Source organism: Lethenteron reissneri, chromosome 45, assembly GCF_015708825.2.
Source record: "Lethenteron reissneri isolate LAM-NWPU_2019-01 chromosome 45, ASM1570882v1, whole genome shotgun sequence".
NCBI lineage: Eukaryota > Metazoa > Chordata > Hyperoartia > Petromyzontiformes > Petromyzontidae > Lethenteron > Lethenteron reissneri.
In genome coordinates this window covers 2,470,660-2,498,165 of record NC_083823.1, presented here as the reverse complement: position 1 = coordinate 2,498,165, position 27,506 = coordinate 2,470,660, and the positions used below count along the sequence as shown (strand labels likewise).

Genomic DNA, 27,506 nt, shown 5'->3' with positions numbered 1-27,506 from the left:
ATGACGTCATAGGCGACGGCGGCGGCGGCTCCCCCCGTGTGTGTCGGTGGTGGCGGTGGCGGTGTCGTTGTGCGAGTCGGTGTTGTTGTGTGTGTGTGTGAGTGTTGTTGTTGTGTGTGAGTGTTGTTGTGTGTGGGTGGGTGTCTCCTCCGTGGTGCACGCGCGGACAACAACAACAACAACAACCTGTGGGATACGCGCGTAGAAGGTAAGGCTCACGATAAACTCGCCCAGGGGAAAGAAGACCACAACGTTACGGGGTGCGCGGGGGGAGGCAGACATCATATACGTTTGACACACACGCAGACATGTTTTGCGTGTTGCGCGTTTCAATAGATGCTCGCTAACTACCCTTGCCTCGCACCAACCAGTGCGTAGGGGGCTACGCGGGGGATCTTTATCTGTGTGCGGGTGTGTGTGTCAGCTGCTGCTGTTGTTGTTGTTGCTGTTCTAGCCCGTGAGATCAACAACACAGTCACCTCGGCCCCTTGTGCCATGGCGGCCGAGATTCACACGGAGGCGAGGGTGCGACGTCCACTGCTTTTGGCGAAGATCGAAGGCTCCCAGGATGTGGTGAACATGGCAACCATCATCCCCAAGGAGGATGGGATCATCAGCGTCAGCGAGGATAAGTGAGTCTTCGGCGAGGCGAGCCGCTGTCAGTCGTTGCATTCACAGCCCTCTTACAGTCATTGCCATCATCATCATCACCACGTTGTTGTAACAACAGCGAGGGCAAGCGAGTCTTCGGTGAATACCTTCACAACTCCTGACCGCCATCACATCATCATCATCGCCACCACCACATAATCACCATCATCACCATCACCACCACCACCACATCATCATCATCACCATCACATCATCATCACCACCGCCACCACATCATCACTACCATCACATTATCATGACCACCACCACATCATCATCATCGTCACCACGTTGTTGTAACAGCGAGTGCGTCACGGCGCACGGACAGGGCGCGCAGCGGCCGCCTTTTAAGGCCGAGCCGACCTAGGGGAATCCCAGGACGGGTTCAAATATTCGCCACTGACTGCGGACGTGAGCTACGTGAGTGGGGGGGGGGTGTAGGGGGCTACTAAGCAGTGCCGACCACTACGCCACCACCACCACCCCCCAGAACATCACAACAACCACAGATTTCAGCTCAAATCAGCATCGAGGCATTGCTTGGTGCTATTGCATCTCCTGACTACAGCCCTAAGCCGGTGGTGGAAATTCCACAGTCCTCCGACGGGGCTGGGGTGGGTGCTGAGTGTGTATGGCAAAGGGCAACGATTGTTGACTTTAAATCGAAGTCGTCACCACCCGGAACACACCACCCCCCCCCCCACCTCCACCCCATGGGCTTGTTGACGTGCCACTCACTCGGATACGCTGAGATGCATCCGGGCAGCAGCATCATCATCATCGTAAAGTTATCTGTCAGTCCACTGCTAGATGCATGCCTCCGCCACGCTGTTGTCAAGTGCGTGGGGGTTCATTCGAGCCTACCTCAGCACGCCGGTCAGTGCTGGTTTGTGAATACGGAGAGCGTGGACGTGGGCGCATAGAAGTATAGTACAACAACCGTTGAATTTGCTGCGCTGCCCCACTGCTGTTCACCACGTGGCCCCGTAGCACCACCGCAACCGATAGCAGCAGCCTGTTATACTGGTAGGAACCTCCTGGTTACACCAGCCCACAGGGGATTATTGTGTCCGTCCGTCGTGCATCCTAAAATGGGAGGGGTGGGGCTGGGTGGGGCGGGGCTGGGTGGGGAGGGTGGGGCTGGGTGGGGAGGGGCTGGTCACTCCGTTGTGCCCTTATAAAACTCAATGTTTAACCTCACGCCGGCTTGTGCCCGCCCTCACAGTGGGGCATATTTGCGGAATACACCACGCCGCCGTTGACCCTGGCCATTGACCGAGTAACCCAACGTTCCTACCAGTTCCCTCCGCAGGAATGTGTTGGGCATTGCTATTTGGTCGCCCAACACAAGCACGGTCCAGGCTTCTTCATCCAGATATATCGCGATATCTGGCGCGTGTGAGTACACTGCAGATCACTTGGTCATTGGTGTTATTTATATTCCTGTATTTTACAGTGTCTGTGTGCGTTTGTAATGTAGATATTCTCGTCCGACCACGCATTGTAATATCACGTTGCACTTAATAGATGCTCCCAAAACACCAGCACGCGTGCCTGTTCAGTTAATATATCGGGAGCATGAAATATGTGCTCGTGCGATAGGCACATTCCTAATCGCCCTGTTTATCAGCGTGCTGGTTAATTCTTTAATCCCGATGCAACATAGTTCCGACTGCGGCACTGTACTTTCGGCAAGAATGCTGAGCAGGGGTGAGCCTGGCTAGTACTCGGATGGGCAACCACAAAGCACAAACACGTTGTCCATAAGGCGACTTCGAGGCTGTGGTGGTCAACAGAGGGTCGTGCAGAAAAAAAACATCGATTGTACCATGCCTCTACGCTCCCCTTGCCTTCATTCAACCCTGTGTAGTGATTAGCATGGTGAAGCATGGGCATGCCCTCAAGGGGCTATGCCCATAATTTAGCTGTGACGGTCCCACCTGAAGACGGAGACTTGTGTTGCCTCCGAAACGTCGTGATTTAATAGTTATTTTAATTTACTATTATTTTATTATTATTTTTACTTACGTGACTTTACAGAAAAAAACCTAAGAGTATGAATCCGTGCAGTCACGGAAGCTTCAAATCTAGAATTAATACCCCCAAGGGTTTACACTTGGCTGGGTTTGACCCGGCATCGTCCGGGAATTGGTACCTATGGGCGGGTGGCAGCAGCAAGTTGATTTGTACCTAGATCTGGTGGTGATAGTATTGTGTTCCTATAGCTACTGACTGCCACATGTGTGTCCAGGTTTGGTCTGTGGTGGAAAAGGTGCTGGTGGCCTTAAACAAATACAGCCCTCATCACCAACACCAGCATGGCGGGAGGCCCTCATCCAGTAGTGGATCGATAACAATTGCCTTACGTGTAGATCACACGTATGCCGTGTAGTACCGGACGGAATTACGAGCGTGCCATTGTGAGCGGCATGCTCGTGTGATGAAGTTGAACCCGAACAAAATTAGATCTGACTGCACGTGACTGCCTCGTGCGGCTAAAGCTGTAAAGTAATAATCCTACCTGGCTTGTGTTTCACAATCCACCTGTGGGGCCTACACAAGCAGGGCAGCCTATACTCACTCACTCCCGAGGTACAAGACTATAACTAGAGCACAGACGATTCATTTACATAATGACTGTCACCTTCCTGTAACCGGAGGTGCAAGAGTGATAATGAGCAATTCCACGGGCAAAAAAAGCAAAAATCAGCAAAAGAATTTCCCATTTTACTAAATGCATGTTGTCTTTTGAGAAGTCGTTACCGGATCTGCACAGCGGGCAAAAACACAATGCAGGGAATGGTTCCGATTGCTTGCAAAGAGGTACCAGCTGTGACGGATGGCTCAATTACAGTATTTTTTATAATAATAATCATCGTATTGATGTTAGTTGAAAACGCTTTTGTGGTCATTATTTTAGTGTATTTAAATGTTATTTTCATTATCATCATATTACTGTTGATTTATTAAAATATTGTGACAATTTTTATGCTTGTGATACACGAATCAAGAAGTACAGGTTGTTTTCAAAAGATGAACCCAATTTCAAAGCAGTACTGTTTTGAAATCGGGTCCATCCAGTACTGCTTTGAAATCGGGTCCATCTTTTTAAAACACCCTGTATAAGGATGAATATTTCACCAAACATCAGCAAATTATACCCTTTTTATAGAAACGTGCGTAACCTGACCGGGAGAGTGGTCAAACACTTTGAGAGACATCTATTAACTAATGGTGGAATTAAACTAATCCATTTTTTAAATCCATAATCATGCTACAATACTATTGATCTATTGAAGGATGTTGTTATCACCACAATCATCATGATGCTTCTATTCATGTATTAAGGCGTGTTTGTCAAGAAAATCCGATTTTAACCCCAGAACCTCGAAAGAAGCTCATGGATGAGTCCCTGTGTACACCAGTATGATTGTGAGGATGACATGGTGCTGAAAGCCCCACTTATGCCAGTGCACGATATTATTTTGCAGTGATGTAATGCTTTCCTTGAACACAGCTGGTAGGAATGTAGCTCCGTAAGTATTGCAGGGTAACATGCAGTTGTGAGATAATTAAATTGAGTCGCTCTAACATCATTGTAAGCAGCAGCATCCCCACCGTTATTGTTTGGCACCTCCGATTAGCACGTTTGGCTACGTACGGTGCGAAATAAGTTCAGCATACAATGTTGTAGCTTTAATCATCACTGCTATCATCATCAGCAACAGTAATGACATCGGCATCATGACAATCACCATAATTGGGAGCAGGGGTCATCACAATCATCACTATCGTAATTCCAATTATCAGCAGCAGTGGCATCACAAGCATTATTGCTTTCATCATCGTCATCATCATCCCTTCAGGGTCTCTAAGTTGGGTACCACATGATTCTTGTGGCATTCAAATCAACAATGCTCGCTCTGCGGACATACTCGTCTCTATTCTAGATTTGAAGCTTTCGTGACTGCAAGGATTCATATAAAATTAAAAATGTTTATTTTTATTTTTTACCTACGTGACTTTACCGAAAAAACCTAAGAGTAAAGTCACGTAGGTAAAAAATAAAATAAAATAAATGTTTAATTTTATTTTTTACCTACGTGACTTTACCGAAAAAACCTAAGCGTATACTCGTCTCTGCCATAGAATGTGGAATGTGAATCACTGCCATTTCAATCGAGGTGGCAAACAGAAATCAATCAGCACAGCTGTAAGCTCTCGGATATTTTTTTTTGAACATAGCTTTGACATGAACACACTTATCCAATAGTCTATAGCAGTCTTCAAGAATGATGGAATGAGACGACTGATGTGCTGGACCAACAGTGTGTCCTCAAAATACTGGGCGAATTCATGGATTGGGTGCCGTGGAATGTGTTTTTTTATATCAACAATTGCCCTATTATTTCCCTGAAGACCAGTGGCCCCATTTACAGCACGTATAATGCAATTCATTTTTATACTATAGAAATATGAAGAGCTACGTCAATGAATCAACGCTGACACCACCAAAAAAAATCGCAATCCAATTATGGAACGAAAAATGCAGTTTCGTAGTCATTGCTGAATGGTACAGTACTACGCTGGGTTTTCCTGACACACGACGTTTCTGCGCAGAATGGAGAGCATCTAACAAACCGAGTAAAAAAAAAATCTCAACACATTCATCAATAAAATTGTATAAAAATAATATAGTTGAGTATATAATTTTTTCCTTTTAGGGTCACAGTATTAATGACAAATGTATTGAGTTTTTTTTGTTTGTTCACCACTAGACGTTACATCACAAAAATCATTTTTTTGAACAACAACTTAGCTTTGCCCCATCCGTTCAGTTTTTTTTTTTAGCTTTGAGAGTGCGATATTAAATGTAAAAAGAATGTAGTTGTCCAAAAATACCCCATAATACATGAGACATTGTTTGTCTGACCACACTATCTTGAGGAAAGAGTGTAATGGAATAGCCGTGAATCACGTGACGCTGTTTTTCAAATCTGTAAATGATGATAAATATCCATCACGGAATAATGTTTCCAACAACACGCAAAAATGTATTAGCATGGTTGGCTACGTACGTTGCGAAATAAGTTCAACATACAGTTCAACATACATGCAAAAGCTCATCAGCATTTCCTGACACTGTCGTTGACTGCCCATCAGACGTGATGAATGGCGCGTGAAGTGGCAACGTCCGTCATGCGCCATATTGGTGTTGGGTGCGAATACGGCAAGCTCGTGCCACTTTAGGGTTTCTGTGGCACATTTGAGCAGAGGGCCCACTGAAACTGTGGCTGTAAACGTGGATTTCAATGTGAACGCACGTGGATTGCATTAGTCGCTTGCTATAGCCGTGATGGGTAATACTCAAAAACATGTGCGCTGTTCACAAATGAAGTAACCGCACAGCGGAATAATGCATGTGTGGTGTGATTTTTTTTTATGGTAGTTAACATTTTAGAAATGTGTATTTTTACGACATAAGTTTGTGGTTTGACACATACATGAAATTGAATGCACCATCATCATCATCATCCTAGCACCGATGAAAATGTTGGTTTGGAGTTCAATGCGTGTCCGTAAGCATGAAATGGATGAATGCATTTCGTTTTCTCTCTCGGTACTGACAATTATCACGGTTGGCTACGTACGGTGCGAAAAAAGTTAATTGTATGTATGTTGAACTTCTTTCATCAACCATGCCAACTGTAAGTAGCTAACCATACTATGCCTAAGTGTAAAGCCATTTCACGATTCGGCTGATGATTACCGACATCTTCAAAAGTGTCTGAATTGTACGTTGCAAATGCTAAATGAGCACTGAATTTGATACCATTTGCATAAATGATCAAATTTCCACACGAACAATTCTATGCTTCTGTCACGGCCGTAAGAAGCAAAATTTTTTTATCGATAAATCCTTCCACGCCTCATCAGCCATGATCAATCTGCTGTTGGATGAAGGCTTTCCCAAGACATCGCCATCTCTCATCGCCCCGTGATGTAACAATACAAGTCTAAGAGGAATTTAATAAATTGCTAACAATGCATGTGAAAATGCAAAAAAAAATTGGCTCTTTAAATGAATGAGAACAATACAGAAAGAACATGGGACCTTTAGATGACAAACAAAATAGAAAAATTATGTATTCTGGAATAGAGTCGTGGGCCAGAATGGTGACGGTTAATCCAATCTTTGTGTTCCTACAAAGGTCCCCCGTATAGCCTTAACAGACTGTTGGGGCAAGTGCTGTTAGCGAGTAGCACCTTTCAAGGCCGACACGGCACACGAGGGGGTGGGTGGCCAACACCACGCACACGCACACGCCCATACACATATTAGTATACCCACATGGGGGGGGGGGGGCGTGGGAGGCTTTTGACAAAGTGATAGTGAAAGTACATGCCCAGGTATACACACTCTCCTACATGACTCCGTTAACACCCTATCCTGCCTCCACCTATGGCGTTTACAGGATTTGGCATCAGAATGTAAACTAAGCACGCACTGCACAACACACAGAGTCAAAGGTCACAGCGGCCTCCTCCTGAGAGCAGCACTGGACCGATCTAATTCCATAAGTTTTCCCCATCCGTTTTTTGTAAGTTACACATTCCAGTGTAGATACCAACGTCGTAGTGCATTTTGGTACTTGGTGCGATCTCTCTATCTCGCGAGAGTTATCGTCGCATTGTTGTGAGCGTTCAGGATGACGACGGCTTTGTTGCAATCCCTGTTGTCAAATCTTGGGGAGGAGCGCCCAGTTCCTACCTCGCTGCAACTGGATAGATTTCTTTCCGACATTAGGAAGCTACTGGAGCTATGCATTTTAAAATCTAGATTGAAAACTAATTTCCTTTAGAACTGCTTTTTGTGTTTAGTTTCTTGTCCTTCCCCCGCACCTCCGATTGGCATGGTTGGGTACGTACGGTTGGAAAGAAGTTAAACGTTCATACCTTCATTTCAACCTAAAGCAGTCAGGCTGATCGATAATCCAGCACTCTCTCACCAGCAGTCGAGCCGCCTACTTATCACTCCTTTATGGATACTACATTGGCTTACTGTTCGTTTGAAAATCACTTGTGGATTCCTCGCCCAAAACACACTCGCCCACTCGCTCAACCTATCTCCCACTCGTCCACTCGCCACACTGCGGGTCACCACAACGATCTGTCTGCTTCTTCCTTTGCGTTGCTCCACTTTGGAATTCCCTCCCATCGCCTTATTTTCCCAAGCGCCTATAATAACAACAACCTTGATCAAGTCAAGAGACGTGTCAACTTTGACCAATTGCAGCTCTGAGAGTGCTGTCTGTTGCTGGCGGCTTCACGTTTTTTGGGGCCTGCGCTTGGCGACTTCGTGAATAAATAGAATACGTGACTTGGCTAGCACACGGCACGAGAGCCGTCGGGACGACGACGATGAGGTGGTGGTGGTGGTGGTGGCGGTGCTGTCGCGTGATGGCAGTAGAATTTTACAGCCGCGTGTCGAGCGATGGCTCCATGAATCGTGCCCTCTGTCCAAACAGCTCCGAGTGTCGCTAAAATCAAATAAATAACAAGTGCTCAAAACCGCAGGGCTTGACATTCATTCATCCTCGTCATAATAATACAGAAAATGTGTTGTCCGTCGGCAGAGGCAGCTGAAGCAATTTTCCCGAGTGGGGGTGGGGGGGGCGGTGGGGCCGTGCCGATATGTCAAGCCTTTAATTAGGGGCCCCGATGTCATTTTATTTTTTATATATATTCTGGTAAATCAATACAAATAAACAATTCTCGGGGTTTCAAAGGGGAGGCGGATGCCCCCATCGCCTTCCCCTCCCGCCCCATCCCGGATTCACCACGATCAGTCGGCACGCATTGAATAACTTTTATAAGGAGGATTCCTCCTCTTATCCGTGGCCCTATTATCCTCACGACTCCTATTATCTGTACCAGCTGTAGGCTCGGCACATACTCCCTTTATCCACTGGATCATGTCTTCCTCTTATCCAAGATTCTCCACGATTTTTGCCGTAAGTGGTTTGCTGAATGGAAATGTATTATCTGTGCTTTTTTCACTGGAGAGTCGCGGTGAAAATTACACATTAACCACGGAGTTATCCACGATTATCAACCCCGCTGCTAAGAGAAGTAAATGTGATGGATATCCCCGAGGGTAATAGGATCCACGATCGTGGACCCCCATACCACTGAGCCCCTGGTGTCTAAGGAAAGCCAATTAACCCTCTCCCGTTACAGGACGACTGCAAGTAGCAGAGTGGGGTCCCGTTCTCCGCTGAATCTCAGGAACGCGTGAGCGGTTCGGCGTTAATTTTATTTCGAGAGGCGTAGCGGCCGTTGTTTTTAAAGACGTATTGTACTCGCTGCACAGAACCGTAGCAACACGACCACACTCTACGATAGCTGCCGCCAAACTGCGCCACACTCCCTCCCTGCATGGCCTTTTAATTTAGATTTTTGCCGGGAAGAAAAACCGATGACGTACACACGCACATCATCGGAAACGGGAAAGCGAACGGGAAAGGGTTAACCTCCTGGCCATCATCTTCTGGGGGCCCAATTATAATTTTTTAAAGTGTCGTTTTTTGCTAATAGGATTTGCCGAGTTATAATCATAGCCCTGACCATAACTGTCACAAATGTCGGCTTCCTCAACCTCATCGCACACGATTAGAATTTACATCGCTCATTCGGATTATAAATACGGCATTTACGTGCAACTTATTTGTTTACGCAAAAAATCCTTGGTGAATCGGGAAACCCTCGCTCCCTCCTGCACATGAGCTGATTTCGTTGCTCCGTCTCCGCAGTGGGGCGCGGCTGAGTTCCCTTCTTTGGCTGCCACTCCATCGTTCGTCTTGATGCCCGTGCCCGTCGTCCGTTCCAGCGAGGCATCCTGCCCACGCTCACCGACTATCCTCAGCTGTCTATCTGATGGTGTCAAGCTGTGGGGCCACGTGTACAAGCTGTACACGTGGCCCCACGGTGACTCGATATTCAATAGCTCGCCTGGTATACAGGAAATCGTGGGTTTGATCCTGACCGTGACACCTGCTGCATATTTGGAGCTTGCGTGTCTCTCCCCATGGTCGTGTGGGTTTTTCTCTGGGTCCTCCGTTTTTTCCCTTCCACATCTAGAATCAAAGCACGTTTAGAGTATTTGGCTGCTATAAATGTCCACATGAAGAGCCACTTCGTTGAGCTATGATTTGTGGCCAGGTTACCTGGTAAAATAAAAATCGTAAACTTTTGTAAAAATAAATAAATCTGAAATCTGTGTATTCCATTTCTTACTCTTAGGTTTTTTGGGTAAAGTCACGTAGGCAAAAATAAATAATAAAAAGAATATAAATAATAATAGAAATAAAATAATATAATGATTTATTGCTTTATTTCTATTAATATTTTTTATATTTTTATTCTTACCTACGTGACTTTTCCGATAACACCTAAGAGTATGAATCTTGCTGTCACAAAAGCTTCAAATCTAGAATTATTACATTTCTTGTCTCTCAGCACAATCCCAGCATGCACCACTCTGCTTTTTTGCGGACTTGCATTCTTTGACACCTAATTTCCCTGTAGCAACACTGCCAATAGGGTCCCCTATACCCAGCTCAGCACTGAGCTTAACCGTTATGTATATTTTTTTTCCGTAAAAAATTTGCTCGGCAGGAAGCCTGTGATTAATCACCACACGGAGGCTTTGTGGAAGTGAGTGCTACGTTTTCTTATTTGTTTATATACTTACATAACGCATTTTGCACATTTCTCGGATTGTACGCACTTGTGAAGTGAATCAGATTGAGTACCCTCCATTGCATTTGTTTTCTTGTTCTGCCTAAAATCGGTTGAGCACTGCAGTGACCTTTGGTGGGCTGCTGCTTGCTGCACTGAATCCAAAGTCAAAATTATTTTCTGCTGAGCGAGCATTCGGGGCGTCGGTGCGCATCTCCTGCTCGCAGCTCTGAGCAAGTGGTGGAATTTCTCAATTCCTAAATCAATAGGGTAACCACTGTTGACCTCACGAAGTGGTACTTATTTTATCGACCCTAGAGGGATGATGAGATAAGATAACAGCCCCCCCCACCCCAACCAGGATTTGAACTCGCAAAGTTCTGATTGCGAGCCACTTGCTCTACACGGAACAACCTGGTCGAACCGCCCATTTACTTTGTAGACTGTACGAAAAAGTGCTGTTCAGCAAGAACCTATTTAGGGCCGTGTGGCGCACAAGTGAGAGGTGTGATTAGTACAATGCCTGACCGCCTTTGTCTCCCCATTGCTGATGTCACACTGCACCAGGGTACGCATTTAAGGTCAAGGTGACGCAGGACGGGCCCACAACCAGTTCCGATATCACTCGACACTGAATGTTAGCCATGGTTAAGAATCAAATTCAAGTCGCCAGGTTCGTACCGCATTGTGCCGAGTGCTGCACCACCGCTCCCCATACCCAAGCAACAGCAACCGCCATTCGCCGCTAAGTGGCGGTGACATCACCACGGCGCTTGTGCCAGGCTATGTGCACTTTAAGGGCCACGAGAAGTGTCGAACGCCCTCTGGCAGGAGGTCATGGGACAGACCCAGGTGCAATGGGTTGACTGACTGAGATGACTGGCCAATGCACCACCTCTGCCCCCATACCCATAAACGCACACACGTTCACACAAGTATGGTGTACAGAATTTTCTCAAGCCCATTGCCATGGTTACGAGTGTGTGTTGAACCCCAAGCACGCGGGATTTTGGGTGCTCAAAGGCCATTAACGCGGTACTACGAGGGCGTGGGCACTTAGCCTGGCGCGCGTGCGCGGTGGGGGGGGCAGCTGACGGCACACGGAGAGGAGGGACAAGCAGTGGCGCCAGCGCCGTGGGGGTCAACGCGGGCGATGGGGCGGGTCGATTCCGCAATCCTGGCAGAGTTTCCCGGGAGACATTGCCACGGTGGCCAGGAGATGTTAATCACCTCGCCTGGTGTACAGGAGGTCGTGGGTTCGATCCCGACTGACGCCTATTGCATATGTGGAGTTTGCGTGTTCTCTTTTCGTGGACGCTCGGATTCATCTCCGGTTCTTTCGGTTTTTCCCTCCACGTGCATTTGGAGTATTTGGCAGCTATACATTGCTACATGAAGAGCCACTTTTGTTGAGCTATGATTTGTGGCCAGGTTGCTTCTGGAAAAGAGCTATACAGCTCAGTGGGTCTTCCCCGGTAAAATAAAAAGTAGAGTTTTTTTTCATAAAGATGTTGAGCAAAAGCTCATTCATTGTTATCACACAGTCAGTATGGTTACCATTATGGAGGCGGTCAGTTACCTGCTTGCCGTTCTAATATCGCTACTACCGTGGTTACCGCTGCCGTGAACTTAACTCGTTGATTCCTCCATCTGTGTTGAAGACTCGGTCCAGCAGACCGTTTCGTCTCATCTCATCCTCGCAGTGTTCACCCACTCGCCACTCTGCAGGTCGCAAAGCGCCGCTCCGCTTCAGGGTTAACTCAGTCATTACCTCTTCCAAAGCTCGTGCAGCATTGCTCACTGCGATCCGCGAGTAGCGAAGCGATCGACCTTCGATCGAGAGTATGCAACAGTCCGTGTTTGGACAACGTTAAAAAGAAAGTGAGTAGGGATTGCAGGTCATTCATCCTCTATCTATTGCGTGGCAACCGGACGACAACTGCTGATACGGCGATGGTATCGAGATGGTGCCAATTATATATCGATCCGAGTGTTATTTCCTCGCGTGAGCTGGATTTATCCGGGTTCACCGTCTTTAATTTTCACCAAAGCGCCCCACCCCCAGCCACCACACGTGTGATGGGGTCTATATCTGCCTGTATTATTCTGATGGCGTGCCTGAATGGAAATGTCCAAGCATCCCAATGTAGCGGTACCCTTTGCCCCCTTTGCTCGGTGAACGGAGGGCAAAGTTCCAGCTCCTCCGAGTCGCCCGCCAGCTGTAGTCCGTTGGCAAAAACTGTGCACGATACAAGTTCCACAATTAGTTCTTGTCGTGATCCAGCAGCACGAGACGTCGGTCGTCTCTCCGTCACGCAATGTTAAGAATGTTACATGTAAATGAACCTACTCTTAGGTTTTTTTCCGGTAAAGTCACGTAGGTAAAAAATAAAATTAAAAATTAATAAAAATTTAAATTTAATTTTTTACCTACGTGCAGTCACGAAAGCTTCAAATCTAGAAATAAATGAACCTATACGTGGCGAACACTTGTAACTCAAAGCCGAGTAAGACTGAATGCCAAGTCATTTTTAGCGATTTTATTTGTGTTGTGTGCGGTCGCTGTTCAGTGGAGTATAAACTGCGCGTGCTTTCCCCGTGACCCCATACTCTCTCCCACCCACCCACCCGCGCACGCATACACGCATCTCAACCGCCCTTCCCTCTCCATCCCATGTCTTGATAGAACCATACGCGTGTGGATCAAGAGGGACAGTGGCCAGTTCTGGCCCAGCGTGTTTCATTCGATGCCAGGTACGAACGCACGCACGCACGCACACACACTCTGAACACGCTGGGTCTTCCTACCAAAATAAAGCCAGTGTCGTGGGTCCTCGAAATTTAACAGAAAAAAATATTTTTATTTTACCAGGTAAGACCCACAGAAGCAACCTGGCCACAAATGTTAGCTCAACGAAAGTGGCTTATCACGTGAAATTTATAGCAGCCAAATCCTCTAAACACGTGTTTCTAAATGTGGTGGGAGAAACTGGAGGACCCGAAGTAAAATCCACACGACCACGGGGAGAACACGCAAACTCCAAATATACAGGCGTCGGGGTCGGGAGTGAACCCACGACCTCCTGCATACCAGGCGGGGGAGTTCACATCTCGCCACAGTGGCACCCCCCGTAGAAGTGTGGTGGATGTGCCACGCGCTGCGTATAACGGGGCTGAAGTTGGGACCCCTAAAAAGTGAGGAGGAAAACAATTGTTCGAAAAATTAAATTGGACTCGCGAAGCTCGAACGTTGAACAGCGTGGAGAGAAATAGCGGCTCGTCGCTGTCTGTGTCGCCGTGCTCCGTGGAAACGTGGCGCGCCGGTGCAGCCCAAGTTTAGTAACCGGACGGTCAACCGGCTGTAGCGTTGGATTGCGCCTTCTAGAATCAGATGTCAATATTTGGTAGTTTCAGTCGTATTTATTTGTATTGATCTTTTCATATCGCTTTCTATATATATTATGTTTTACAAGTAGGAACAACAGTTCCACACTGCCCACCAGGGATTATTTGTCTGACTGTCGTGCATAGCCACGCCCTCGATTTGTATTTCATAGAGCGCTTGGGGCGGGCTCGGCACCACCACGAAGGAACGTGTTTTATTCACGTAAAAAGCTCTTTAAAAAAATAGCACGACAAGCTTTAAATGGGCTAAATGTGGTCTCCATTGGAAAATACCGTGGTCTTGTTAAAGAAAATTAATCCACCGGGCCGCACCGCACCGGTGAAATCGGCCTGGCGTGGTGAGGACACGCTGTATAAAGCAAGTGAATATAAAAATCCGTTGTACGCCTCCTGCACCTCGCGCGGAGCGTTTGTGCTGCCGCAGCCTCCTTCCACCGTCCGGCTCTCGCTTCGCCCCCTTTTTCTACCTGCCGCGCTTTTTCTGATCCACGGATTTAAATGATTCAAGTGGTCGCGAGTGGGAGAGAGAGGGGGGGCACACGAGTCGTCCGCCACGTAATCTCTCGGTGCCCTGCCACGGCGCTCCTCCGCACCGTCGTCACCTTTTCATTATTTGACTCCCTTCACTTGGCCGCTGCCGCTCGCTTATTGAGTGTGTCGTGTTTACTTTTGCTGCTGCCGCCGCCGTAACCTCCACCGCAACCTCCACCGCACAGCGTTGTGCTGCTGACGCAAGATCGTACAGCGCGCCGTCGGAATAATGCAGGCAGATATAGATCCCGTCCCACGTGTAGTGGCTGGGGGTGGGGGGGGGGGCGCTTTGGTGGGAGTCTGTCTGAGGGTGTTCCCCCAAGTAACCATGGGGCTTATTGAAATAAGGCAGGTCCGTGTCTCGACACAGAATTCCTCGCGAGTAGCCGTAGAGTGCAGCCAGCCCGGTCAGTCGGCATTCTCGCACGAGAGGAGGAGGCCGGGCAACGTTTTTTTTATTTTGACAATAACCCGTTTGTTTATGCAAATAATACTCCCTTTCTCTAACTCGGGGAATAATTTCCACAGAAATATGCACGCGTGTCCGGTCTGAATAAGCTTCGTCACTGTATTTTTGCTGTCGTGCCAACCGGTTTCGAGGGTTTTAGGCGAGGGAAAGTTGTCGCACGACAGACCTGTTTCTTCACCTGAGGACGGCTGCTTGCGTTGTGGCCGAAACGTCGTGAGAATATTTTATTATGTTTTATTATTATTATTTTATTATTTCCCTTCTACGTGACTTTACCGAAAGAACCAAGAAGATTGAATCCCTGCAGTCACGAAAGCTTTAAATCGAAAGTTCTAGTACTCAATGTTGTAAATCCACAGCTCCCGACAGAAAGGTCGTACTGTTAGAAAGTAAATAAAAATGAAATGAATGGCGCGCAAAGAAACACGGACCGCGTCTCCACGCTGCCCGCAAGCATCACGCGCCAGGCAGTCCCAGTTCATTTGCTCCGAACTCTACAGTAACCACAGCAGTACTTCACTGTGTAGTCCACTATAGATGTTCTGTGGTTTCGGTGTTCTGTTTTTTGTTTCACCCTTTCTTTTTGCTCTTTAACTTTGCATGACATATAAAAGTTGAGAAAGCAGATATCCCCGGGGCAGCCTCCCCACCCCTGAGTTTCTCCGCTATTTCGAGGGTACACTCTACAGCCCAAGTCTGAATCTAAGAATTCTTAAATTAACCTCCCGGTCATTTTTACTTTTTTTACTTTCGTTTTACATTAAAAATATATATTTACCCAATTATCCATCGCCGCCACTTATGCTTTTACTGGCTGTTGTACCACCATTGTTGGGTTGCGCCGTTTTGCCGAGTGCGGTGTTTGAAGCCGCGTGTGTGCACGTGTGCGTGTGTGTGCAATTGGCTGTGCGCGTGCTGTGCGCGTGCTGTGCGCGTGCTGTGCGCGTGCTGTGCGCGTGCTGTGCACATGCGCTGTGCACACGTGCCGTGCGTAGGCGGTGTGTATTGCGTGGATGTTTGCATTTGCGTTTTGTGTGCTGTGTGTACTTGTGTACGTGCTGTGTGCGTGCCGTGTGGGGAGCGGTAGTGTGGTGGTTAGCGCTACGCTGCACTTCGAACCCAGCGACCCGAGTTCGATTCCTGCTCGCAGCCAACATCAGTGGCGATTATCTGAACCATTCCTGGGCCTCCCCAAGGTCGACACAGCCTCAAATGAGTACCTGGCGCGGTGTGTAAACATCGCCACTGGGGAGACAAAGGCGGCCGGGCGTGGTGCTGGCCACCCACGCCCTCGAGTGCCGTACCGGCCTTCATAGGTGCTACTCGCGAACAGCACTTGCCCCAACAGTCTGGTAAAGGCTATACGGGGGGGGGTCTTCATCTTTGTCTTTTGTGCGTGTGTGCTGCGTGTCCCGGCACAGTGGCCTGCAGTACCATGTCCTACAACCCTGAGACACGGCGACTTTTCGTGGGCCTCGACAACGGAGCCGTGGCGGTGCGTGGACCGCAGCAGAGCGAGACGCTCGCGCCGACTCGCCCCGACTCGCGCCCGCCCTGACTCCTCAGCCCCCTGACTCCTCGGCCCCCAGACTCCCCCTCTGAACGTCGCCGTGGACAGGGGCGGTTTCTTCATTAGGGCGATTGGGCGACGCACCACCAATGTCATTCAACCACAGAGTCACGCTAGCCGTCACTGCAGCCTCTGGATATAGTCCAATCAGCGTCATGTCACGTTCTGTGGAGTACCGCCTCTTTTTGGGCGATTTCACTCCGGCTGAGAATCGCCCCGAGTGGCCCCATAGACTTACATTGAAAGATGTTTTTTTTCGAACGGGGGCGCTCCAATGCATTCTCTATGGCTCCGGGAGGGCTAGCCCTAGCGTGCTTACGTCATCATACGTGCTTACGTCATCATACGTAAGCACGTTTCATCCAACAATATAATTTATCGCTACCTAGTGGAATCTTTAATAAAATAAACTTGAGTGGTTTGTTTTAATAGTGAGTATATAAACAAACAAGATGTATTGTAAGAGTCACTTTATTTTTCATTAATATTAAAGAAGTGAAGTTGCCTTTACATGCTTAAGCTGTTAATTTATTCATTGCATGGGTGGACCTTATCCTTATCAATCATCCAGACATTTGCCCCCCCTGAGAGATTTTGCAGGAGCCGCCACTGGCCGTGGACAGTCGCGAACCACCTCGATTGCACAGCATCTGGTCGCATTTGTGCGTTTCACGAACACGGTTTGTGCCGTGCCTGTACGCTACGAGCCACGCGGCCGGAGGGATTTCCCAATGTGATCCGACATTGCCTCTCTTACAGGAGTTCTCGATGTCTGAAGACTTCAATAAAATGACGAGCACCAGGACATACGCTGGTACGTCACGCTGCTGTGGAATAGGGGGGAGAGGTCGAGGTTCAGAGGTCACCGCGGCCACTGCCGTCTGTGTGACCACGCTTCGCAGTCGCTTCCTTCCGCCAGATCGTGCAGTCGCTGTACGGATGACACCCAGCCTCCGAGGCCCACGCTTAGTGTCACCATCTCTGCCTTTTGGAAGGGGGGAAAAAATAAAACGTTAATTAAATTTAGCGTGCAGATTTTTTGAGCCAATGTGAGTTTTTGGTTCGGTCACGTAATGATCCGCCAAAATTTCTGTGGCAATAACAATTCTCATGAACCAAGTTTCTCAATTAGTTATGAATAAAGTGTCTTGAACTTACCAGCGAGCTGAAATAGTAATTGGCGCGGCGTTAAATGCTTGTGCACCGCGTGACATTTTAATTAGTTTTTGGCTGTGGAGAGTCTGAGGGTAGACATTGGAGCTTCGGCGGCCGTCTGGAACGCTCTTCCGATATTAGGAAGTCACTGGAGCTATGCACTTTTGAATATAAATTTAAAACTAATTTCCTGACAACTGATTTTTGTCCTTAGATTGTTGTCCTTCCCCTGCACTTTCGATTAGCACGGTTGGCAACGAACGGTGCAAAACAAGTTCAACATTCATACAAAGGAAGCAACAACGAAAACTATTTTTTTGGTTTACATGAATTAACTGTGAGCATGTTGGAGTAGGCCATCGATCCAGCCTATAGTAAAATCTTGACTTAAAGCTTTCGTGACTGCAGGAATTCATATATGGTAAAACCTGCGCCGAATAACTGTATTTAGCTAAACATCGCTTGCCCCAACAGTCTGTTAAAGGCTATCTGGGGGATCTTTGTCTTTGTGTGTGTGCGCGCGTGTGTGCAGCCCACCAGCAGCGCGTGACCGGCGTGCACTTTGTGCTCGAGTCCGAGTGGGTGCTGAGCACGGGTCAGGACAAGCAGTTCACGTGGCACTGCTCGGAGAACGGCACCCGCTTGGGCTCGCACCGCACGGCCGCCTGGGCCTCCTGCCTGCAGTATCCTCCTCCTCCCTCCTCGTCCGACCTCCTCCCTCCTCGTCCGACCTCCTCCCTCCTCGTCCGACCTCGTCCTCCTCCACTTCCTCCCGCTGCCCCCCTCCTCATCGTCATTGTTGCGAAAAACAAAAACAAGCCGGTTAACAGAAATATATTGTGCGTTTACGGGGCATGGATTTTTATTCTTAGTTGGCTTTTGAGTAAGGCAATGCAACCACGTGACCAAATCTGTGTCGTAAGACCCTCCACTGCCCGATACAGTCAAACAACTTGTGTTGTCGCGTGTAAAAGCGCTTAATGTGTCATTGTCAGTTGAAGAACAATCCTCGCAAGCAATTGTAGCAGATGCGACGTGTCGTTTTTCCCATTCCGACGACGTACGGGGTAGTACGTCATCAGCCTCGGTACGTCTTTCGACCTGAAGTTATTTTATTTCAGTTTTTCTTCTGATTTCGTTCCGATGATGTACGTGTGTGTGTACGTCATCCGAACAGAACTTGAAGAAAAACTTTAATAAAATAACTTTATCGGAACGTCTTCAGGTCAGAAGACGTACCGAGGCTCCCACAAGGCCATGCGGGAGGACGTGTGGCACAGTTTGGCACCAGCTGTCATAGAGTGGCGGTCGTGTCGCTACGGTTCCCTGCGATGATTACAATGCCTTTAAACATGGTGGCGCTATGCCTCAAATAAAAACAACAACGCTGAACCGCCCCGAGCTTCAGCGGTGAACGGGAGCCCACCCTGCAACTTTCGGGCGTCTCGGAAACGGTAAAAAGCGGCTTAATAGATTCGCAGCCGGGAACAGGTTGGCAAATTTCGATTTAAAGCTTTCGTGACTGCAGGGATTCATCTTCTTGGTTCTTTCGGTAAAGTCACGTAGAATGGAAATAATGACCTAATAAAAATTAAACATAATAAAATAATTCTCACGACGTTTCGGCCACAACGCAAGCAGCCGTCCTCAGGTGGAGAAACAGGTCTGTCGCGAAGACAGAGAAGACAGTCTTCTCGACAGACCTGGTCTTCACCTGAGGACGGCTGCTTGCGTTGTGGCCGAAACGTCGTGAGAATTATTTTATTATGTTTTATTTTTATTATTTCCATTCTACGTGACTTTACCGAAAGAACCAAGAAGAGGTTGGCAAATCCTTCGCGGTGGCGCCAGCCTCCAGGGCGATGCCTCCTTGACGAGCGGCGCCCGCCAGGTACGACGTGGAGTCGCACTACGCGTTCGTGGGCGACTTCGCGGGCCAGGTGACCGTACTGAAGCTGGACGCGGGCAGCTGCAGCATCATCACCACGCTCAAGGGGCACACGGGTAACGCCTGGGCCGTGGCACCGCGCCTCCTGCCGAGTGCGCAGGCGGTGCACCTGCACTGGGGTGACCCTGCTCTTAAACTATAAATTGTGTTGTGTTTGACCACGTATGGCCCCCACTGAGCTATGTAGCTCTTTCTCAAAAGCGACCTGGCAAACACAATAGATAGCGCAACGAAGTGGGCTTATCATGTGGAGATTTTAGCACCCAAAAACTCTAACCGCACGTGGATTCTAAATGCGTTTGGAAAAACCGGTAAGACCCCGAGGAAAATCCATGCGACCACAGGGACAGAGAACATGCTTACTCCAAATATATAGCGGGCGTCAGGGTCAGGATCGAACCCACGCCCTCCTGTATACCAGGCGAGGTAGTTAACATCTCGGCGCCACGGAGGCCCGGATGGAAGGGTCTGATCCCAAGCGCTTGGCATAACCGTCGCACGGCTGGCTACCTACGGCGCGAAAGAAGTTCAACATACGTACACTTCTGAATTAAGCAACGCATGCTGACTTTACACTGGTGGGCTGTGGGGGTGGGCGAAGGGGGTGGAAGGCAAAGATAAACTTCTGATACAGGCACACTACTCTGGATATAAGCACAGCTAGACTCCCGCCCCAAGGGGCAGGCTTGCAATCGAGCTGCCGCTGTTTTACTTCACAGAACCCAGAAGTTCAAAAGAAGTGAACTTGGCGAGTGAAGCCCATTGAGCTTCCACGTCCTTCTCAAGGGGCGACTCGGCCAACAGGCGACAGCAAAGCGGCACAGATTACAAAGCGGCACAGATTACAAAGCGTCACAGATTACAAAGCGTCACAGATTACAAAGCGTCACAGATTACAAAGCGTCACAGATTACCAAGCGGCCTATGCAGGCTGGATGGGGGGCGAGGGGGAAACTGTCACTCCGTGCATGTGTGGCCCAGCTGTTAGCGCGCTGCGCTACGAACCCGGCAACCCGAGTTCGATTCCCGCTCACGGCCACCAACACTAGTAACGATTATCTGACCGGTCCTGGGCCTTCCCCTCTGTCGACTCGGCCTCGAATGAGTACCTGGCGTAGGTGCTGGCCACCCACCTCCTTCCTGTGCCATGCCGGGCTTCACAGGTCCTACTCGCTAACAGCACAGAGGATATTTGTCGTGTGTGTGTGTGCGCGCGTGTTTGCAGGGAGCATCGGCTCTCTGTGCTGGGACCCCGTGCAGAAGCTGCTGTTCTCCGGCTCGTCCGACAACGCCATCATCATGTGGGACATCGGCGGCCGCAAGGGCACAGCCATCGAGCTGCAGGGACACAGGTGGGCACCGCGGCGCCTGGCCACATCGCCGGCCACATCGTCATTTCGATGTCTGTGTGTGTGTGTGTACGTTGAACTTCTTTCGCACCGTACGTAGCCAACCGTACGAATCGAGGATTAAGTGTGCTGCCGTGTGTGACCCCTGGAGTCATTATCTCTTCCGCGTGTGCTGCCCGGCCCCCACCCCCTCACCCCCCCCCCCCCCAACGTGCCGGCTCAGGAACAAAGTGCAGGGCCTGTGCTACGCTCAGCCGACGCGGCAGCTACTGTCGTGCGGCTCGGACGGATCCATCGTCGTGTGGAACATGGACGTGCGGCGGCAAGGAGGTGCGCGAAAGGGGGGCGGGGGAGCGAGGGAGGGGGGGCTCCGTGATAAAAAGACGATGCCTCCGAAAGCGAGCGACGCTGTAGAATGTTAACGTGAAACGAGGGGCGTGCTCCGGACTGTCCAGGCGCTCCGGGAAGTGAGCCGCACCCCGGGCGTGTGTCCGTAGACTCGGCACGAACCTGACCTCGCTCGCGCACCTCCTGGGTTACCAGACGCCACCCCCCCTCCACCCCCGAGCGCCCCCCACCCCACTCACCCTGCCCCCCCCCTCCCCCCCTGACCGCCCTCTTTGCACCGCGTCAGACCCCACAGTGGCTGGAGAGCGACTCGTGCCAGAAGTGCGCGCAGCCCTTCTTCTGGAACTTCAAGCAGATGTGGGACAGCAAGACCATCGGCCTGAGACAGGCAAGGCGTGCGGGAGACACGTGGGGGGTGTGCGCGCGTGCGGATGTGTGTGTGCGCGTGCGGATGTGTGAGCGTGCGGATGTGTGTGTGAGCGTGCGGATGTGTGTGTGTGCGCGTGCGATTTGTAGAGCTCCAGGTAGAATGCGCATCGAGTGTTTTACGTGTTTAAAAAAATATAAATTACGTACGACTTGACATTTTTTTAATTCGTAATTGATATTTGGGTTAGGCTACGTAATGGCGAGCAAAATAATCTGTTCATCCTACAGACTAACCCCAATATCAATTACAAATCACAGCATTGGCTGTGAAAATCTTAGGTGTTAAGCTTCAATTTGACATGTAAAAATTATACAGTGGACACGAGCTGCACATCGATAATTACGCTTGTGTGATTTTCACCAAGCCAACTCGTTTACCAACCTGGCCTGGACCTCCTCTAGGTTGACCCAACCAAAAATGAGTACCCACCGCGGTGTGTGGCCAATGTAGCCGCAGGGACTTCGACAACAGGGCATTGAGAAGGTGCAGCGGCACCCGTTGTGTGCAGAGGAGACGATCGTAGGTACCTCGGAAGTAGTTCTGTGAAGTCTCCTTCTGGACGCCGTTGTCTATATTGGGGTTGCACTGCTATCCGCTCGAGTGCCGAATGGAAATTGTATCGGTGTCATCGCACGATTCCAGTTGCACCATTCGGCCTTAATAGGTGCTCGCCGACAGCGCTTGTCCCCCACAGCTGTGCACGGCTCAATCATTCGTTCGCATTGCCCGAAGCAACGTCTCTCGCGTCGCTCTGTGTCGCACCCTGGAAGGGGCCCCTACGCCACGGGTCATCGCCATTCGCTTATTTCAAAAGCTCAATGCAACGGGGAGGACCCCAAACCCTGAGCACTTCGAATCGACTGACCGACCGGCCCGTCGCTTGCCGAACATGGGCTGGCTTCCCCCCCGGCTTTGCGTGTCACTGTGTCACCGTGCTCATCCCCTCGTCTTCCTCCCCTCCTCCTCCTCCTGCGCGTGCGCAGCACCACTGCCGTAAGTGCGGCATGGCGCTGTGCGCCAAGTGCACCGCCCAGCGCTCCACCATCCCCATGCTGGGCTTCGAGATGGAGGTGCGAGTGTGCGACCCCTGCTACGAGTCCATAACCGACCAGGAGTGAGTTCCCCTTGCCCCTGCCACGCCACACGCACAGCACTCGTCGCGATAAGAGTTGTTGATATGGGGACGGTCCTGGAATTGGCGTCTTGCGTTCGGGGTGGCAGGAACTTGATTCGTGGCGCGTCCCAGCGGCGGCGCGTTCGCCGCTCGTTGCGGACATCCGATTGAACGTGTGTGAAGAGCTTCGCGGCTCATCGGATTCCTGCAGTCTCAATGAAGATCCCGAGATTTTGATTCTGAGGTTCGCGGTTCGAATCCAGCGGCCGCCCTGATTAATGCTAAGGTTGCGTGTTATTAGCCGTCTGCTTCACACGTCAGGAGTAGGCATTCGTGTGCCGGCGTCAATGGTCCACGTTTGACAAAAATTACCCGCAAGCCGCAAATTACCCAATCGGAATCTACGCGGCAATCGTCGCCCCCGACTGCGAAAGCTTGACAAGACATTTTGAGACTTTGCTGTGTAAACAAGCTTGGTAATCTTCTTGCTTCTTTCGGTAAAGTCACGTAGAAGGAAAATAATAAAATAATAAAAATAAAACATAATAAAATAATTCTCACGACGTTTCGGCCACAACGCAAGCAGCCGTCTTCAGGTGGAGAACAGGTCTGTCGAGAAGGCAGAGTCTGAATGTTTTATTTTTATTATTTTATTATTTTCCTTCTACGTGACTTTACCGAAAGAACCAAGAAGATGAATCCCTGCAGTCACGAAAGCTTTAAATCGAAATTTAAGCTTGGTAATAATGACGATGGCGGTGATGACGCACGTACTCTGCACGTTCACCCGCGCGTCTCCGTGCGTGCCCTGCAGCCGCGCCCCCATGGCCACGTTCCACGACAGCAAACACAACGTGGTGCACATGCAGCTGGACCTGACGCGAAGCTGGCTGCTGACCTCCGGCACCGACAAGGTCATGAAGGTAACGGCCGTCGGGGACGTCTCTCGTGAACGCACGCAGTCCAGTTTTGCGCCTCGTGCTCCCACGCGCGCGTGCCGCCGTCGTCGGCGTGGTGAAGTATGGTGAAATACCCTCGGTGACCCGCGCGGCTTGGGGAGGCCCCCTCGGTTTGGGGAGGCCCCGTCGTCCGGCAGTGGATATGCAAAAGGATTCCCATGCCCCATCGCCTTCTCTTTCGCGAGCTCTTAGGAAAATAACTAATAACCTTGCTCAATTCCAGAAACGTGTTACACTCTGACCTCTTCAGCAACTGTGCAAGCGCTGTTTGTTGCTGGCCACTTCACGTTTGGGCGCGCGGGTCTGTGCTCGGCAATTGTGTTTAAAAAGAGAAAGGCAAGTGCAGTACATTTAGGCGTTTTGGAGGTTACACAATTTAAAATTGTGACACAAATCAACGGGCTGTTGAACCTCAAGATAAAACTTTCCCTACTGCGAATTCTCCATCAGCTTCACATCCTATTTTTATTATACCAGGTAAGGCCCGCTGAGCTATGTAGCTCTATTTCATAAGCGACCTGGCCACAAATGGTCGCTCAACGAAGTGGATTTTGCCTTGTAAATTTAAAGCAACCAAATTGCGGGACACGCGCGGGACACGCGCAATCCAAAAACACAGAACTTTGGGATTGAACCCACGACCTCCTGCATGCCAGGCAGGCGAGGTAGTTGAACATCTCGTCAGATGCGGCGGTCCCCAGCCCATCGAGTGCACTCGCTCGAACTCCAGCGCGGCACTGAGACGCGACGAGGAAGCAACGACTTTCCGGGCGACCTCGCGGCGCGACCGCTCGGCCGTCTGACCCATTGACCCATTGACCCTCGGTCCGCCTGCTCTGCGTCCGCAGCTTTGGGACGTCGCGTCCGTCATCTCGTGAGGGGGGTCACGCCGGGTCACGCCGGGTCACCGGGCCTGGCGCGGTCGACGTGGAGGTGGGAGAAAGTGAAGGTGACGACCGTGACGATGACAATGAAGAATATGAACCACCGCCACCACCGCTGCTGCCTGCTACACTCAGATCTGCCGCCGTCCCGGACTCCACCGATCGATCGCCAGGGTCCTCCTGCTCCCGCGTGGGGAACGTGGCTACGTTCCGCGCGGGGGCGCTCATCCAATCTGCGATATCTTTACTGCACGGCACGCGCACACACGCACACACGCACACACGCACACACGCACACTCATACTTGTGCGCAGACACTTAAGACGCGCACGTGTGCAGACGCGTACAGGCATGTGTTTGCAGACACGTATACACATGCCCACATGTGTCCAGATATTTGTACACACACGTGCGCATGCACACACGTGCAAATATGCATAATAGTACTCGCGTGTGCGCACACACGTACAGGGATGCATGTATATGCACACATGTGCAGCAACACAAGCATATACATGCGCATGCATACGCACGCGTATACGTTTGCCACAGACACAAATGAATGCGTGAACACCGATACGCACACACACTAACACGTGCACTCACATACACGTGTATGAATGCGCACGACTATACGTACACACACATGTGCTTGAACACAGCTACACACATCTGTGGACACGCACATACACACACACACACATATAGTCACGTGTGCACACAAACAGCGACTCTCTGCAGCCTTATAGACTTGATAGAGGCACATGCTGTTAGCGAGCACCTATTGAGGTCAAAATGGCGCACACGAGGCTGGTGCCGCCAGTGGTACAAGCTGGCTGGTGTTCACACACCAACACTCGGTACTCATTTAGGGCCAAGTTCACCTATTGGAGGTTCGGATATCGCTCGCCACCGATGTTAGCCACGGCCGGGAATTGAACCCAGGTCAGCGAGATCGTAACGTGGTGCGGGGGAACCGCTTGCGACGCCGCTCCCCCGGCACGTTCCGAGCGCGCACGTTCCCGAACAAAAAAAGCCACTTCCGCTGTTGGCGCCGTCACTCTTTGCCAGCGTCTTCCGCAGGCTCTGAGACCCGTTCGTGCTGTCGGCGATCGCCGAACGAGTCGCAACATTCGGCACAAGAACGCTCGCACGGTAGCGGGGCCCGTTGCCCGTGCGTTTGAAGAACGGCCGCAGGACTGCTTCTGAAATCCCCTTCACGTGTCGGACCCATTTTTTGTTGGTTCACGCACTTAAATGACGCGTGCACTTTTTTGCCACCCGAGCCGCCGCCGCTGCAGAGAAATGTTCATCGCGTGACGGTCAAACAACGTGCTTTTAATGTTCGCCGCTGGAATGCATCCAAATTGAGTGCGAAACCAAGTTTATTTTCTCGTTCGTTTGTCCGTGCGGTCATTGACGACGAGGCCAGAGAGAGGCCATCGGCCCGCTGCGTTCGAGATCCTGGGCTTAATCGCGGGCAGCAGCCGACACCCCGCACTCAAACCCAGGATTTCAGCGGAGCCGGCTTGGTGCCCCCTGAACCCCTGATCTGACCCCGCCTGACCCCCCACCTGACCCCACCTGATCCAACCTGACCCCACTTTACTTTGCACAGAATCGGTCTCGCGAAATACAGCGTCACGGACGCGTACTTTTTGGTACAACTATCGCAAGCCCTGCCCTGGGTGAACTCCTCTGGCAGAGCCATCCTGGCAGGTGTTGTGCCATTGCTCAACACGCGATCCGATTTTCTCCCCCCCCTACCCCCCTCAATGGAACCCCGATACCTCCATTGCCACCTGCAGTTCGTGGTGTAATTGTGTAACTAAGCAAACCCCCCCCCCCTCTTGACACAATGAGCCAAGAAGGGATATGAAGGTGCAGTATTTATCTCCCGTAACATCACCATGAATGATAGGCACGCAGTCTCATTGAAGAAAGTTTTTTTTTATAATTCGAGATCCATTTTAGCAACGCAGACTTGTAGGGGACAAATATCCATCCCAGGTTGCCCACTTCATCTGTTGGCCGTTACCATACCAAAATATTTAATGCTGATTCCATGGAAATCGTGCACTCATTCAGAGTTAAAAATACGGTAATTACATGGTGAACGAAATAAAATCTGGCTTTGGGTTGTTTTGAGTGTGGATTGTGGACTTCAAATTGCAGCAGAACGTGACAGTCCAGTCCTGATCTGGGAATCCACGTCAAGTTTTCATGCCAGCCAGTCGGCTTTGATGACAAAGGATTTCTTGTGTTGAAATTGCCTTGTGAATTGGGGGTAATGACGGGGCAGCGATCCCTTCATGACGATCCATCCGTGCCACGACTTTTGCGGACTGTATACGCGCCAGTCAAATGGACAACATTCACGCAACGGCCGTGAGCGTTGTGCAAAAGTATCCGCGCACCCTTGTGGTTGATTGCGGATTGCCAAAATGTGTCCGATCGGATTCGTGTAAGCGGCAAATGTGGACGGGATTTAACTTCCCCGAGTTTGTCAGTGGATGGGTGGCGTCATAAAATGCTGCCACGGCATGGCCAAGAACAAAATGCAGTCATCTCTTTCTCTCCGTAAAGAAAAAAAATATATATAAAATCTTACACAGCCCATGATCCCTAACGGCCTCTCTGGGGAGTGCATGATTTCAGCAGCATTGATTCAGTACAAGCAAACTAACTGGTTTTGATGTACAGTGTCTCGTCGCTTGAGTCTGTGCTGGTGAACTGTGAGATGGCAATGGACCCTCTCTCTCGCTCTCAGACAGGGTTCCCACTGATGTCTCTTGTCTAATTCCGTACGGCAACGGTCTGCAAACGATAGACACTTGCGAGCATCTTGGGCTGCAGTCAACGGGTGCCCGAGGAGGGTGGGGGGGGGGCATTTGACCAGGAAATTACTACGGCGCATCCAGTCACTGCCTTCACGACAAGGGGGGGGCCCTC

The 27,506-nt window shown here is 50.1% G+C and overlaps 1 protein-coding gene across 2 annotated transcripts; it reads left to right on the top strand.

Annotated features, from left to right (window-relative positions):
* WDFY2 (WD repeat and FYVE domain containing 2) lies at positions 1-25,551 on the top strand. Of its 2 annotated transcripts, none has more exons than XM_061570208.1 (13): positions 1-208; positions 455-632; positions 13,079-13,146; positions 16,219-16,292; positions 17,127-17,181; positions 18,055-18,205; positions 19,414-19,526; positions 20,696-20,822; positions 21,043-21,146; positions 21,452-21,555; positions 22,581-22,711; positions 23,526-23,634; positions 24,519-25,551. In XM_061570208.1, the coding sequence occupies exons 2-13, from the start codon at positions 496-498 to the stop codon at positions 24,546-24,548; spliced, it is 1,203 nt and encodes a 400-aa protein (XP_061426192.1). In that variant the 5' UTR covers positions 1-208; positions 455-495; the 3' UTR covers positions 24,549-25,551. The 2 variants fall into 2 exon arrangements, with proteins under 2 accessions (XP_061426192.1, XP_061426193.1); XM_061570209.1 differs by having other exon boundaries at positions 425-632.
* The last annotated feature ends 1,955 nt before the right edge of the window (positions 25,552-27,506 follow it).